The sequence below is a fragment of the Tachyglossus aculeatus genome, chromosome 3, assembly GCF_015852505.1.
Source record: "Tachyglossus aculeatus isolate mTacAcu1 chromosome 3, mTacAcu1.pri, whole genome shotgun sequence".
In the NCBI taxonomy this organism is placed as follows: domain Eukaryota; kingdom Metazoa; phylum Chordata; class Mammalia; order Monotremata; family Tachyglossidae; genus Tachyglossus; species Tachyglossus aculeatus.
Window position 1 is genome coordinate 99,821,817 of NC_052068.1, and position 14,847 is coordinate 99,836,663.

At 52.5% G+C, this 14,847-nt stretch overlaps 1 protein-coding gene across 2 annotated transcripts in view; it reads left to right on the top strand.

The window, feature by feature from the left end:
- Positions 1-560: 560 nt before the first annotated feature.
- The window catches only part of DCAF12 (DDB1 and CUL4 associated factor 12), a 70,284-nt gene continuing 55,997 nt past the window's right edge, over positions 561-14,847 (top strand). The window contains exons 1-2 of one of the 2 annotated variants that reach the window (XM_038744346.1): positions 561-773; positions 6,128-6,382. In XM_038744346.1, coding sequence (XP_038600274.1) covers positions 657-773; positions 6,128-6,382 — 372 coding nt within the window. In that variant the 5' untranslated portion in view covers positions 561-656. Of the gene's footprint in view, positions 774-4,532; positions 4,599-6,127; positions 6,383-14,847 lie in introns of those variants that run through there. The other variant, XM_038744347.1, reaches the window with a different exon arrangement.

Below are 14,847 nucleotides of genomic sequence, written 5' to 3' on the forward strand. Positions count from 1 at the left end.
GAAAGAATGAGCGAGTGAAGGAAGGAGGGAGGGAGTGAAGGAAGGAAGGAATGAGTGAAGGAAGGAATGAATGGGTGAATGAAGGACGGAATGAATGAGTGAAGGAACGAAGGAAGAGTGAGTGACGGAAGGAATAAGTGAAAGAATGAGCGAGTGAAGGAGGGAGGGAATGAAGGAAGGAAGGAATGAGTGAATGAAGGACGGAATGAATGAGTGCAGGAACGAAGGAAGGAAGGAAGGAGTGAAAGGGTGAGTGAGTGAAGGAAGGAAGGAGTGAAAAAATGAGGGAAGGCGGGAAGGAGGGAGGGAAGGAGGGAAGGAAGGAAAGAAGGAGGGAGGGAGGGAGCGCACCGAGCGTTTAGCGTGGCGGAGCGTGGCGTGGCGTGGCGGTCCCGGAGGGCGGGGCTCCCTCCGCGTTGCGACGGGCCCCGCCCTCCCGGAGGCCGTCTCCATGGCAACGCGCCGTAAAGCGCGGGCGGGCGAGCGGGGGATCGCGGGCGGCGGTGTGTTGGCGCTCGTCGCTCGCCGTCCCGTCCCGGCGTCCGGGGCCGGGTCCGGCAGCGGGTCGGGTCCGGGTCCGCCGGTCGGTGGCTGCGGTTGATGCCCCGCCGCCCCATGTGTCTGTCGGCGGGGCCGCCGCCGCGCCGGCTCCCACCATGGCCCGCAAGACGCTCAGCAGGAAGAGGAAAGCGCCCGGGGCCGCGCCCGGGGACGACGCCCCCGCCCCCGACCCCGACAGCGCCGCCGCCGCCGCCGTCAGCGGAGCTCATCGGGTACGGACAGCCCCACCCCCGGCCCCAGGGGGTTCCTCTCCGGGCCCGGGAACCCGAGGCGGGGACCATCCGCATCGACATCGATTCCCAGCCCGGGAATTCGTTCATTCAGTCGTATATATTGAGCGCTTACTGGGTGCAGAGCGTTGGACTAAGCGCTTGGGAAGTACAATCAATCAATCAATCGTATCTATTGAGCGCTTACTGTGTGCAGAGCGCTGCAGTAAGCGCTTGGGAAGTACAAGTTGGCAACACCTAGAGACGGTCCCTGCCCAACGGCGGGCTCACAGTCTAGAATTGGCACCGCCTGCCCTTCTAGGCTTCCAGCGGCGCCGGGAGCATAGTAAGCGCCTCGCAGATCCCGCCGTCGCCGTCGTTCTTTTCCGGCTGCAGGCCGGCCGGTCGGGGGGCACACGGGTCGGCTCCATCCATCCATTCATTCATTCATTCACTCATTCAATAGCATTTATTGAGCGCTTACTGTGTGCAGAGCACTGAGCCCTTTCCCTCCTCTCCCCCTCGTTCCCCTCTCCATCCCCACCATCTTACCTCCATTGAGCACTTACTGTGTGCAGAGCACTAGCCCCTTCCTTCCTCTCCCCCTCGTCCCCCTCTCCATCCCCCCCATCTTACCTCCTTCCCTTCCCCACAGCACCTGTATATATGTATATATGTTTGTGCATATTTATTACTCTATTTTACTTGTACCTACCAATTCTATTTATTTTATTGTGTTAGTATGTTTGGTTTTGTTCTCTGTCTCCCCCTTCTAGACTGTGAGCCCGCTGTTGGGTAGGGACCGTCTCTGTATGTTGCCAACTTGGACTTCCCAAGCGCTTAGTACAGTGCTCTGCGCACAGTAAGCGCTCAATAAATACGACTGATGGATTGTACTAAGCGCCTGGGAAGTACAAGTCGGCGACATCTAGAGACGGTCCCTACCCAACAACGGGCTCACAGTCTAGAAGGGGGGAGACGGATAACAAAACGAAACATGTGGACAGGTGATACAAGCTAGTAGGGTTGGACAAGGTCCATGTCATTCATTCATTCATTCAATCTTATTTATTGAGCACTTACTGCGTGCAGAACACTGTGCTAAGTACGTGGAAGAGTGCAATACAACGATAAACAGACACATTCCCTGCCCACAGTGAGCTTACAGTCCGTCGCCCGCTTAGACTTGCCCGCCGCCCGGCACGCAGTCAGCGCACAGTCACTACGGTGGATCTTTTAGACTGTGAGCCCACTGTTGGATAGGGACTGTCTTTATATGTTGCCAACTTGTACTTCCCAAGCGCTTAGTACAGTGCCCAGTAAATAAGATTGATTGATTGGATCGGCTCGCTCTGTCCCCGACTTGTAATAATAATTAATAAGAGTGATGGCATTTGTTAAGCGCCTACTATGTGCAAAGCACTGTTCTAGGCACCGTCAACTGCTTAGAAAGTACACTTCGGCGACAGATGATAAGAGTACCTGCCAAGCGCTTAGCACAGTGCCCCTCACACAGTAAACGCTCAGTCAGTACGGTGGAATGAATGGTCGTCTCTGTCACCTACTAGTACTTTCCAAGCGCTTAGCGCAGTGCTCCACACACGGTAAGCACGGTGGAATGAATGAATGATTGTCTTTGTCGCCAACTTGTACTTTCCAAGCGCTTAGCGCAGTGCGCCGCACACAGTAAGCACGGTGGAATGAATGATTGTCTTTGTCGCCGACTTGTACTTTTCTAGCGCTTAGCGCAGTGCTCTGCACACGGCAAGCGCGCAATCAGTACGGTGGAGTGAATGAATGATCGTCTCTGTCGCCGACTTGTGATAGTAATAATAATAATGGAATTTGTTAAGCGCTTACTATGTGCAAAACACTGTTCTAAGTGCTGGAGGGATACAAGGAGATCGGGTTGGCCCACGCGGGGCTCACAATCTTAATCCCCATTTTGCAGGTGAGGTCACTGAGGCACAGAGAAGTGACGTGACTTGCCCAGAGTCACACAGCTGACAATTCGCAGCGTGGGGATTTGAACCCATGACCTCTGACTCCAAAGCCCGGGTTCTTTCCGCAGAGCCGCGCTGCTTCTCTGCTTGTACTTATACTTTCCAAGCACTTTGCTCAGTGCCCTGCGCACAATAAGGGCTCAATCAGTACGAATGAACGGATGATTGTCGCCGAAATGTAATAATAATAGTAGTAATTATAGTATTTGCTAAGCGCTTACTATGTGCCAAGCATTTTCCAAGCGCTTAGCCAGTGCCCCGCACACAGTAAGGGCTGTCAATACGATGGAATGAGTGTGTGAGTAAATGAATGATTGTATCTGTCGCCGACTTGTACTTTCCAAGCGCTTAGCGCAGTGTTCTGCACACACTAAGCGCTCAGTCAGTAAGATGGAATGAGTGGGTGAGTGAAGGAATGAATGAACAGTCATCCACTCACCGCGGTGGGGTTTGTGGAGCACTGTACTAAGCGCTTAGTCCCCAGGAAGCGCCCAACAAGTGCGATGGAGTGAATGAAGCGCTTACTGGGCGCTAGTGGCTGGGGGAGATGCAAGGGCACCAGGTTGTCCCACGGGCATTCATTCCGTCCTATTTATGGAGCGCTGCCTGCGTGCTGAGCGCCCCTAACCCCCCAGTTTACAGGGGAGGGGACCAGAGAGGTGAAGTGACTCGCCCCAAGGCACACAGCTGCGGGGGGCCGGAGGTGGGATTCGAACCCACCGCCTCCGACCCCCAAGCCGGGGCTCCTGAGCCGCGCCGCTTTGGGTCGCTCGTTCAAGCCTGTGTATTAGCCGGATGCCGGGCACTGTACTGAGCGCTCTGGGGGTGTTCAGCGCAGCGGGACGGAGCGGTGGGTCTCCCAACCTTTCTCATTCCTTCACTCCTTCCATCGTATTTTGAGCGCTTACTGTGTGCAGGGCACTGTATTACGTGCTTCTTCTAGACTGTGAGCCCGCTGTTGGGTAGGGACCGTCCCCATATGTTGCCAAGTTGTACTTCCCAAGCGCTTAGTCCAGTGCTCTGCACGCAGTAAACGCCCAGTAAATACGATTCAACGAATAAATGAATGAAAGTGCTTGGAAAGTACAATTCGGCGACAAATAAGAGTACATTCCCTAGCGCTTAGTACAGTGCTGTGCACACAGTAAGCGCCCACTCAGGAAATACGATAGGGACTGTCTCTATATGTTGCCAACTTGTACTTCCCAAGCGCTTAGTCCAGTGCTCTGCACGCAGCAAACGCTCAATAAATACGATTGAACGAATAAATGAATGAAAGTGCTTGGAAAGTACAGTTCGGCGACAAATAAGAGTACTTTCCCTAGCGCTTAGTACAGTGCTGTGCACACAGTAAGCGTTCGCTCAGGAAATACGATAGGGACCGTCTCTAGATGTTGCCAACTTGTACTTCCCAAGCGCTTAGTACGGTGCTCTGCACACAGTAAGCGCTCAATAAATACGATTGATGATGATGAATGAAATCGGGGCAATCCCCGCCCAACCGTGGGCTGGGGCGATGAGGTGGGGGGCGGCCTGGGTCCCCTCCTCCCCTCCCCTCCACCCCCCCCCCCCTCCGGCTTGGTTTTGACCTTTCGAACCCGCAACCGCCCGGGGCGCGGGCCCTGCGGGGAGGGGGACGGGCCGCCCCCAGCCGCCGAGCGGGGAAACCGGGGTCCTCGGCCGGCCGTCCGTCCGTCCGTCCGTCCGTCCGTCTCTTCTCCCCGTCCGTCCAGCAGCCCCCCCACCCGCTGCCCCCCCGCCCCCGATGCCCCGCCGCGCCCGCAGGCGCCCAGGGAGGAGGGGGCTGGACGGCGCCCAGGCCCAGGTCCGCGGCCGGGGGCGGCGGGGGCAGGGGCGGGGGGCCCCACCCCCGGGCCTCTCCATTGGGCTCCGGCCTGCTACTGGCCTTGGAGGGGAGGAGGGGACTTCTGGGGCCCTTCCAACTCGCTCAGTGACCTTAGGCCGGGCAGCCGACCCCTCTCCCCTGGACGGCCACACCCCTCTCCCTGGACGGCCAAACCCCTCTCCCCTGGACGGCCAAACCCCTCTCCCCTGGACGGCTGACCCCTCTCCCCTGGATGGCCAAAGCCCTCTCCCCTGGACGGCCAAACCCCTCTCCCCTGGACGGCTGACCCCTCTCCCCTGGATGGCCAAAGCCCCCTCCCTTGGACGGCCAAACCCCTCTCCCCTTGGGCAGCCAACTCCTCTCCCCTGGACGGCCACACCCCTCTCCCCTGGACGGCCACACCCCTCTCCCCTGGACGGCCACACCCCTCTCCCCTGGACGGCCCACCCCTCTCCCCTGGACGGCCGACCCCTCTCCCCTGGACGGCCGACGCCCTCTCCCCTGGACGGCCAAACCCCTCTCCCCTGGACGGCCACACCCCTCCCCCCCTGGACGGCCACACCCCTCCCCCCATGGACGGCCAAACCCCTCTCCCCTGGACGGCCACACCCCTCCCCCCTGGACGGCTGACCCCTCTCCCCTGGACGGCCAAAGCCCTCTCCCCTGGACAGCCGACCCCTCTCCCCTGGACGGCCGACCCCTCTCTCCTGCATGGCCAAACCCCTCTCCCCTGGACGGCCGACCCCTCTCCCCTGGATGGCCAAGCCCCTCTCCCCTTGGACAGCCAACCCTTCTCTCCTGCATGGCCAAACCCCTCTCCCCTGGACGGCCGACCCCTCTCCCCTGGACGGCCGACCCCTCTCCCCTGGACGGCCGACCCCTCTCCCCTGGACGGCCAAAGCCCTCTCCCCTGGACGGCCAAACCCCTCTTTCCTTGGACGGCCAACCCTTCTCTCCTGCATGGCCAAGCCCCTCTCCCCTGGACAGTCAACCCCTTTCTCCCCTGGACAGCCACCCTCTCTTCCCTGTGCAGCCAGCACCCCCCAACTGGACAACCAAACCCCTCTCTTCTAGACAGCCAAACCCCTCTCTTCTGGACAACCAAACCCCTCTCTCCTGGACAGCCAAACCCCTCTCTCCTGGACAGCCAAACCCCTCTCTCCTGGACAGCCAAACCCCTCTCCCTTAGACGGTCGACCTCTCTCTCCTGGACAGGCTCCCCCTCTCTCCTGGACAGCCAGCCCCTCTCACCTGGGGTCCTGAGGTCGTAGAGGAAAAAAAAAGAAACCACCAAGCGAACCCAGCGCAGCCTCCTTTAATGTTGGATTTTGGTTCCGGTTCCGGGTCAGGCAGCGGGGCAAGCTGGTAGGGTTCCTGGAGGATCCCATGTCAGAGAGGGGTGCCAAAGCCTCGGTGGTGTTGGGTTGTACTTTTCCCGAGCCCCTGGTGCGGCGCTCTGGCACGGGAGGCACTCAGTAAATACCACTGAATGGCATCCCTTTCCGCAGTTTGGCCGGGACCACTCGCTTCACAAAAGGAAAAGGCTCCCACCGGTGAAGAGATCCCTGGTGTACTACCTGAAAGGCCGAGAGGTCAGGATGCAGAGCGAATCCGGTTACCACGGAGTGCTGCACGGATTTGCGGCTCAGCAGCTTCCCAGCCTTCTGAAAGAGAGAGAGTTTCACCTGGGGACTCTTAACAAAGTATTCGCTTCTCAGTGGCTAAACCATCGGCAAGTGGTCTGCGGGACGAAGTGCAACACGGTAAGCGGGAGGGTGGCTTTCTCGGGGGGCTCGAAAAGAGCTCCAGTTGCCCATCCTCCTGGTCTAATACGTATGAGGTGCCCAGCTCTGTCCCCTCATTCATTAATTTGTATCTATTGAGCGCTTACTGGGTGCAGAACAGTGTACTAAGCACTCAGGAGAGTACAGTACAACAGTAAATGGACACAGTCACCGCCCACAACGAGCTTACCGTCATTCATTCATTCATTGTCGTATTTATTGAGCCCTTACTGTGTGCAGAGCACTGTACTAAGCACTTGGAAAGTACAAGTCGGCAACTTATAGAGACGGTCCCCACCCAACAACTGGCTCACAGCCTACATGGGGGAGACGGATGACAAAACAAAACATGTGGACAGGTGTCAAAATGGTCAGAATAAATAGAATTTCTGCTATGTGCATGTCATTAACAAAATAAATAGACTAGTAAATATGTACAAGTAAAATAAATAGAGTAATAAATCTGTGCAAATATATACAAGTGCTGTGGGGAGGGGAAGGAGGTAGGGCAGAGAGGGCTGAGGCCTCCACGCTGCGGTGACTTGTCTTCCATTGTTCCGGCTCGCAGGATGGCTCTGGGTTTCTCATTTTTCGCTGGGAGGGAATAGGTCTGAAGGCACCCTTACAGACACCCTGCTTCCTTGAGAAAGCAGGAGACCTCTTCAAAGCCGTACCGAAAGCATCTCTCCTCTTCGTTCATTTGTTCGATCGTATCTATTCATCATCATCAATCGTATTTATTGAGCGCTTACTGTGTGCAGAGCACTGTACTAAACGCTTGGGAAGTACAAGTTGGCAACTTATAGAGACAGTCCCTACCCAGTAGTGGGCTCACAGTCTAAAAGGGGGAGACAGAGAACAAAACCAAACATACTAACAAAATAAAATAAATAGAATAGATATGTACAAGTAAAATAAATAAATAAACAGAGTAATAAGTATGTACAAACAATTTATTGAGCGCTTACTGTGTGCGAAGCACTGTGCCGAGTGCTTGGCTGTAAGCTCGCTGTGGGCCGGGAATGTGTCTGCCAGCTCGGTTGTATTGTTACGCTTCCCAGCACTTAGGACAGTGCTCTCTCCACGGGAAGCGCTCAAATACCCTCGGTTGGCATCTTCCTTCAGGAAGCCTTCCCTAACTAACCTCTCCTCCTCTGGGTCACTTAGGGTCCGAATCACCTCAGCCCTTGGCCGCTCAGCCCACCAGCATTGTGTACCTAGCCTCATTCCCCCTGTCTCCGAGATATTTTCATGGGACACGGTGCGGCCTGAATAGAGCAGCGTGGGCCTGCAAGTGAGAGGCTGCCTGTTGATGATGATGATGGCATTTGTTAAGCGCTTACTATGTGCAAAGCACTGTTCTAAGCGCTGGGGGAGGTTACAAGGTGATCAGGTTGTCCCACAGGGGACTCACAGTTTTAATCCCCATTTCACAGATGAGGTAACTGAGGCACAGAGATTCAATCCATCAGTCGTATTTATTGAGCGCTCACTGTGTGCAGAGGACTGCACTAAGCGCTTGGGAAGTAAAAGCTGGCAACACACAGAGACAGTCCCTACCCGACAATGGGCTCACAGTCTAGAAGGGGGAGACAGAGAACAAAACCAAACATATTAACAAAATAAAATAAATAAAGTAATAAATATGTACAAACATATATACAGGTGCTGTGGGGAAGGGAAGGAGGTAAGACGGTAAGAGAAGTGAAGTGACTAGCCCAAAGTCACACAGCTGACAGTTGGCAGAGCCGGGATTTGAACCCATGATCTCTGACTCCAAAGCCCATGCTCTTTCCACTGAGCCACACTGCCTCTCCTGTGACTTCTGTGAGAATCTTGGGGAAGTCACTTAACTTCTCTTTGCCTCAGTTTCCTCATCTGTAAAATGGGGGTTCAGTCCTCCTCTCTTCTACTTAAGATGTGAGCCCCATGTGTGACAGGGACTGTGTCTGACTTATCATGTATGTTCCTTAGCACTTAGTACAATATTGGCACCTAGTAAGTGCTGTTCTCATCCCAGCTCATCACTCTAGACTGTGAGCCCACTGTTGGGTAGGGACCATCTCTATATGTTGCCAACTTGTACTTCCCAAGCGCTTAGTACAGTGCTCTGCACACAGTAAGCGCTCAATAAATACAATTGAATGAATGAATCCATTTGTCTGCTGTGTGACCTCAGGCAAGTCACTTTCGCTTCTGTGGGCTGCAGTTGCCTTCTCTGTAAAATGGAGATTTAAATTCTACTTTCCCTTAACCTGGGAGCCCCTTGTGGGATAGGGACTGTGTCCAACCTGATTATCTTGTATCTGAGAAGCAGCGTGGCTCAGTGGAACGAGCACGGGCTTTGGAGTCAGAGGTCCTGGGTTCATATCCCGGCTCTGCCAGTTGTCAGCTGTGTGACTTTGGGCAAGTCACTTCACTTCTCTGGGCCTCAGTTACCTCATCTGTAAAATGGGGATTAAGACTGTGAACCCCACCGTGGGACAACCTGTTCACCTTGTAACCTCCCCCAGCACTTGAGCAGTGCTTGGCACGTAGTAAGTGCTTAATAAATGTCATTTTATTATTATTACCTTATTCATTCATTCATTCATTCAATTGTATTTATTGAGTTCTTACTGTATTCGGAGCTCTGTAACCTCAATGCTTGAGCAGTTAGCAAATTCCATTATTATTATTGTTTTGTCTTTCTCACCCTCAAAATTGTAGGCTCCTAAAGGGTAAGGATTGGGTTTACCGACTCCATTGTACTCTCCCAAGCGCTTAGTACAGTGGCGTGTGCACAGTACGTGCTCAAATGTCATTAACTGATGGAACTTTCTAGACCTCTTTGGAGCTGGTGCATTCTTTCCAGAGCAGGCTAGATCTGGAAACTTGGGTTCGACAGGTGTTTTGATACGAAAGGCAAATCTTCAAAGAAAACATTTCAAGACTGATGTTAGGGGAGAGAAATGAAAGGTATTTTAGCAAAGAGAGGTCAGCGGGTCGACCTCTGCCTGCCCCACTGCCTGCATTCATTCATTCAATCAATCGTACTTATTGAGCACTTACTGTGTGCAGAGCACTGTACTAAGCGCTTGGGAAGTACAAGTTGGCAACAGAGGCGGTCCCTACCCAACAGTGGGCTCACAGTCTAGAAGGGGGAGACACAGAACCAAACAAAACATATTAACAAAATAAAATAAATAGAATAAATATGTACAAATAAACTAAATAAATAGAGTAATAAATATTAAGAGCTTACTATGAGCCAAACACTATGGTGGATACAAGCCAATCAGGTTGGACACAGGCTGTCATTCATTCAATCGTATTTATTGAGTGCTTACTGTGTGCAGAGCACTGGACTAAGCGCTTGGGAAGTACAAGTCAGCAACATATAGAGCCGGTCCCTTCCCGACAACGGGCTCACAGTCTAGAAGGGGGAGACAGACAACAAAACAAAACATGTAGACAGGTGTCATGATCGTCCCGTGTGGGGCTCACAGTCTCAACCCCCACTTTACAAGATGAGGCAACTGAGATGGAGAAGTGACTTGCCTAAGGTCACACAGAGCACTATACTAAGCGCTTGGGCGAGTACGGTATCCTTCAGTAGTATTTATTAAGGGCTTACTATTGGCAGGTCACTGTACTAAGCGCTTGAGTACTGTTTATTTTACTTGTACATATCTATTCTATTTCTTTTATTTTGTTAGTACGTTTGGTTTTGTTCTCTGTCTCCCCCTTTTAGACTGTGAGCCCACTGTTGGGTAGGGACTGTCTCTATATGTTGCCAACTTGTACTTCCCAAGCGCTTAGTACAGTGCTCTGCACACAGTAAGCGCTCAATAAATGCGATTGATGATGATGATGTATCGTTCAGTGGTCTTTATCGAACCCTTACAATATGCAGGTCGCTGTACCAAGTGCTTGGGGGAGTACAGTATCAATCTGGTATTGAGCACTTATTATGTACAGAGCACTGCAATAAGCACTTGGGAAAGTACATGCAATACAACAGAATTAGACCCGTCCCCTGCCCGTAACGAGAGCTTACATTCAGTTTCGCCCACCTACCAGGAAGAAGGGCAGTTTGCACTGGAAAGGGGCGCCCAAAAGAATCCAGTCCATTGCTGCCTGGCTGAGGAGGGTTGTAGAAGAAGGGAACTTGGCACAGAGATCTGGAGGAAAGAAATGGACCTAATTAGGGGCGGGCAGGTGAGAGTTCAGAGTGCTGCAAGAGAATGAAGAGAGCGGGAGTGTCAGACGAGCAAGCCGCCTGAAAAGTTATCAGAACAAGACCGCAGGGCCAGAGGATGGGAGCGGAGAGCAAGAGGCAGGGTGGGAGAGCCCCAAGGGAAAGTGGTCGGCCTGTAGAGGCTAAGCCGGAGGAGCCAGGTGGCCCGAAACCCCGCTGAGGGCCTTGGGCGGTCTGCCCTTGGTTCTCCCGGAAGGCCAACTCATGATAATAATAATCGTGGTATCTGTGAAGCGCTCACTATGTGCCAGGCACTGGCCTAAGCACCGGAGTAAATCCAAGGTGATCAGGTTGGACACAGTCCCCGTCCCGCGTGGGGCTCACCGTCTTAATTCCCATTTTACAGATGAAAATTGAGGCCCAGAGAAGTGAAGTGACTTTCCCAAGGCCACGCAAAGGACAAGAGGTGGAGCTGGGATTAGAACCCGTGACCCCCCGACTCCCAGGCCCGGGCTCTTTCCCCTCCACCGTGCTGCTGGGGAAGGGGAGAAAGGGGATTAAATGCACATTTCTGTCTCCTTCACTGTAGTTCCCGCTCCCTCTAGACTGGAAGCCTACTGTGGACGGGGAACATCTACCCCCTCTGTTGTGTTGTCTTCTCCCAAGTGCTTAGTACAGGGCTCTGCACGCAGTAAGCACACGATAAATACCATAGAGACTCAGTGGGAGGCAGCCGAAAGGTATATGTCGGTATATACCACCTCCTGAGGCCGAACTACGGGCAGTCACAGCGCCTAGCGGACGCTATCAAGATCCTGTTCAATCAATCGGTGGTATTTATTGGGCGCTTACTGTGTGCAGAGCACTCTCCTCAAGGCTTGGGAAAGTCCCATATGAGTCTGTCGATGTAGTCTCTGCACACGAAGAGCTTAGTACGGACTGGAGCGGGGAGAGACAGAAGGCGGAGAGGTCAGCAGAGAGGCTGATGGAGTCATCAGGGCGGGATAGAAGTGCTTGGATTAATTAGTAGCAGTTTGGATGGAGAGGAAAGGGTGGATTTTAGTGATGTTGCGAAGGTGGAAACGACCGGATTTGGCGACGGATTGGATATGTGGGTTAAATGAGAGAGAGATCAAGGATAATGCCAAGGTTATGGGCTTATGAGATGGGGTGGATGGTGGTTCCATCTACAGTGATGGGGCAGAGAATCCTTTTGGACCAAGATAAGGCTGAGACAAGCCCTTCCATGAGCCATTCTTCTCTGATGATTGCCAGGATGCTAGTTGCTTCAAAGAAGTTTCTTTATTTGTCCCACAGAGTTGGCAATAATATTAATAATAACAGTAACAATAATAATAATAATGGCCTTTGTTAAGGGCTTACTATGTGCCAGCACTGTTCTAAGCACCAGGCTAGATGCAAGCTATTCATGTTGTCCCACATGGGGCTCACAGTCCTAATTCCCATTTTCCAGATGAGGTAACGGAGGCACAGAGAAGTGAAGTGACTTGCCCAAGGTCACACAGCAGGCAAGTGGCCGAGGTGGGATCAGACAAGTCCGTGCTCTTTCCACCAGGCCATGCTGCTTTTCAGCCATGGTAGCTACAGCACTTTTCACTCCTCCCCCTCTTCATCTCAGGGCTCTTGGGTTATTGAACATTTCAACTAATGCGGAAGCAAGTGGCTTGAGAAATAAATAAACTTGCCAAAATGCAGCAGCTCTTACTTGCCGTTTTGATGAATTTTAGACCAAATCCCCAGGGGCTCATCCAGTCCCTGAGGCGTTTTGTCTTCTCCCACCCCTCACCCTCAGATGCTGTTTCTCCAAAGAAGTAATAATAGTAAGCCCCTTGTTTCCCCCCAAGTAGTAATAGTATTAAGTGCTTACTGAATGTAGATTACTGTATTAAGCGCCCTGCTCCTGCCGGGGAGAGCTTGCTATCTAAGTGTTAGTGGATGTTCTCAAGTGCAAAAGGTGAGAATTACCTGCGACTTACTTTTGGTCCCCCTTCTAGATAGTAAACGCCTCCAATACTCATATTTGATATTCACCCAACCCCGCAGCACTTATGTATATATACTTAATATTTACTATTCTATTTATTTTGTTAATGATGTGCATCTAGCTTTGTTTCCATGACTTGACACCTGTCCACATGTCTTGTTTTGTTGTCTGTCTTCCCTTTCTAGACTGTGAGCCCGTTGTTGGGTAGGGACCGTCTCTACATGTTGCCAACTTGTACTTCCCAAGCGCTTAGTACAGTGCTCTGCACACAGTAACCGCTCAATAAATTCAATTGAATAAATGAATGGATACATTATAAATTATTTCTTCATAGATACAGTGCTGTGCACACCGTAAGTGCTCGTCTAGACTGTGAACCCGTTGTTGGGTAGGGACCGTCTCTACATGTTGCCAACTTGTACTTCCCAAGCGCTTAGTACAGTGCTCTGCACACAGTAACCGCTCAATAAATTCAATTGAATAAATGAATGGATACATTATAAATTATTTCTTCATAGATACAGTGCTATGCACACCATAAGTGCTCGATAAATATGTTTGAATGAATAAATGAGCGTCTGTCACTCTGTCTCGACTCTAAGCTCGCTTTGGGCAGGGAACATGTCTGCCGATTTTGTTGTCCGGGACCCTCCCAAGCGCATAGCGCAGCGCTCCGCCCATAGTAAGGGCTCAATAAATACGATCGGTTGAGCAGAGGCATACTGAGTGCCCTCGAGGAGCTTCCACCCCAACAGGAGGCGTACCCAAAAATCTTTTCAACTAGAGGGGTCAGAAACAAAGGGGCTATTTCTACACAACGGCCATGAATGCAAGTTCGCACCTGCTAGAAGGGCTGAAGGAAGGATGTGGCCCAGGGCCAAGGGAGGGGACGGGTTGGAGGTGGGAGAGGAGAGAGCTGGAAGGTTGGCTAGGGTGGAACGAAGGCACCAAGATGGTGAAGAGCGGATAATAAATAATAATAATAACTGGTATTTAAGCGCTTACTATGTGCAGGCACTCTACTGAGCACTGGGGTGGATACAAACAAATCAGGTTGGACACAGTCCCTGTCCCCCACGGGGTCTCAGTCTCAATCCCCATTTTGCAGATGAGAGAACTGAGGCTCAGAGAAGCAAAATGACTTGCCTAAGGTCTCCCAGCAGATGAGAGGCCGAGCCGGGTTTAGAACCCAGGTCCTCCTGCCTCCCAGGCATGGGGTCTGTGTACTAGGCCCGGCTGCTTCTCTGATAGCTAGCAGAGAGAGGTAAGGTGGGGGCTGAGGGTGGACAACCCCGAAGTCAGTGGGGAGGGACCACATCGAGTTGCGGGACCAGGAAGAACAGTGGGCAGAGATGGGGTGCGGGGGAGTTCTCCAGGCCTGGCAAGACTGTGGGGAGGGCGTTCCGGGAGCCCAGCTCCCCCGAGAACCCCGGGCATCTTCCGCCCGAGACTCCCGCTTCTTGCCGTTCCCGTCCCAGCACTCTGCGCCTTCGATGTGCCCTGCTGCCCGCTGTCATTCCAAGCTGCTGTTTGGTTTCATTCATTCAATCGTATTTATTGAGCGCTTACTGTGTGCAGAGCACCGTACTAAGCGCTTGGGAAGTACAATTTGGCAACATATAGAGACGGTCCCTACCCAACAGTGGGCTCACAGTCTAGAAGGGGGAGACAGAGAACCAAACAAAACATTAACAAAATAAAATAAATGGAATGTTTCCTTCCCACTCTTCCTCCTCAGCGCTTCCTGACCCGCCCCGTCCTTCCCACCGAGGTAAACCTTCACCCAGGCCAGCCTCCACCCTTATCAGGCAGGGAACAGGTCTGTTTATTATTATAGCGTACTCTCCCAAGTGCTGAGTACAGAGCTTGGCACACAGTAAGAGCTCAGTAAATACAACTAAATTGAACCCTCCCCCTCTAGACTGTAAGGTCCTTCCGGGCAGGGAACATGTTTACCAACTCTGTTGTCTCCTACTCTCCCAAGCGCTTAGTACAGCGCTCTGCACCCAGGAAGCGCTCGATAAATACCACCAATCGATGAGAAGTTTTTACTTTCCCAGAGTTGCAGAGCGGGCAGCCCCCAGTTCTGGGAATCTCCTCTCCTGAACTTATCGTGTGCAAGCGCTTAGTACAGTGCTCTGCACACAGTAAGTGCTCAATAAATACGATTGAAGAATGAATGAATAAATGACTTGGAGCAGGGGCCGGGACTTAGTTTTCCCATCTGTAAAAAGGCCTCCCCGCTGCCCCTCACCCTGG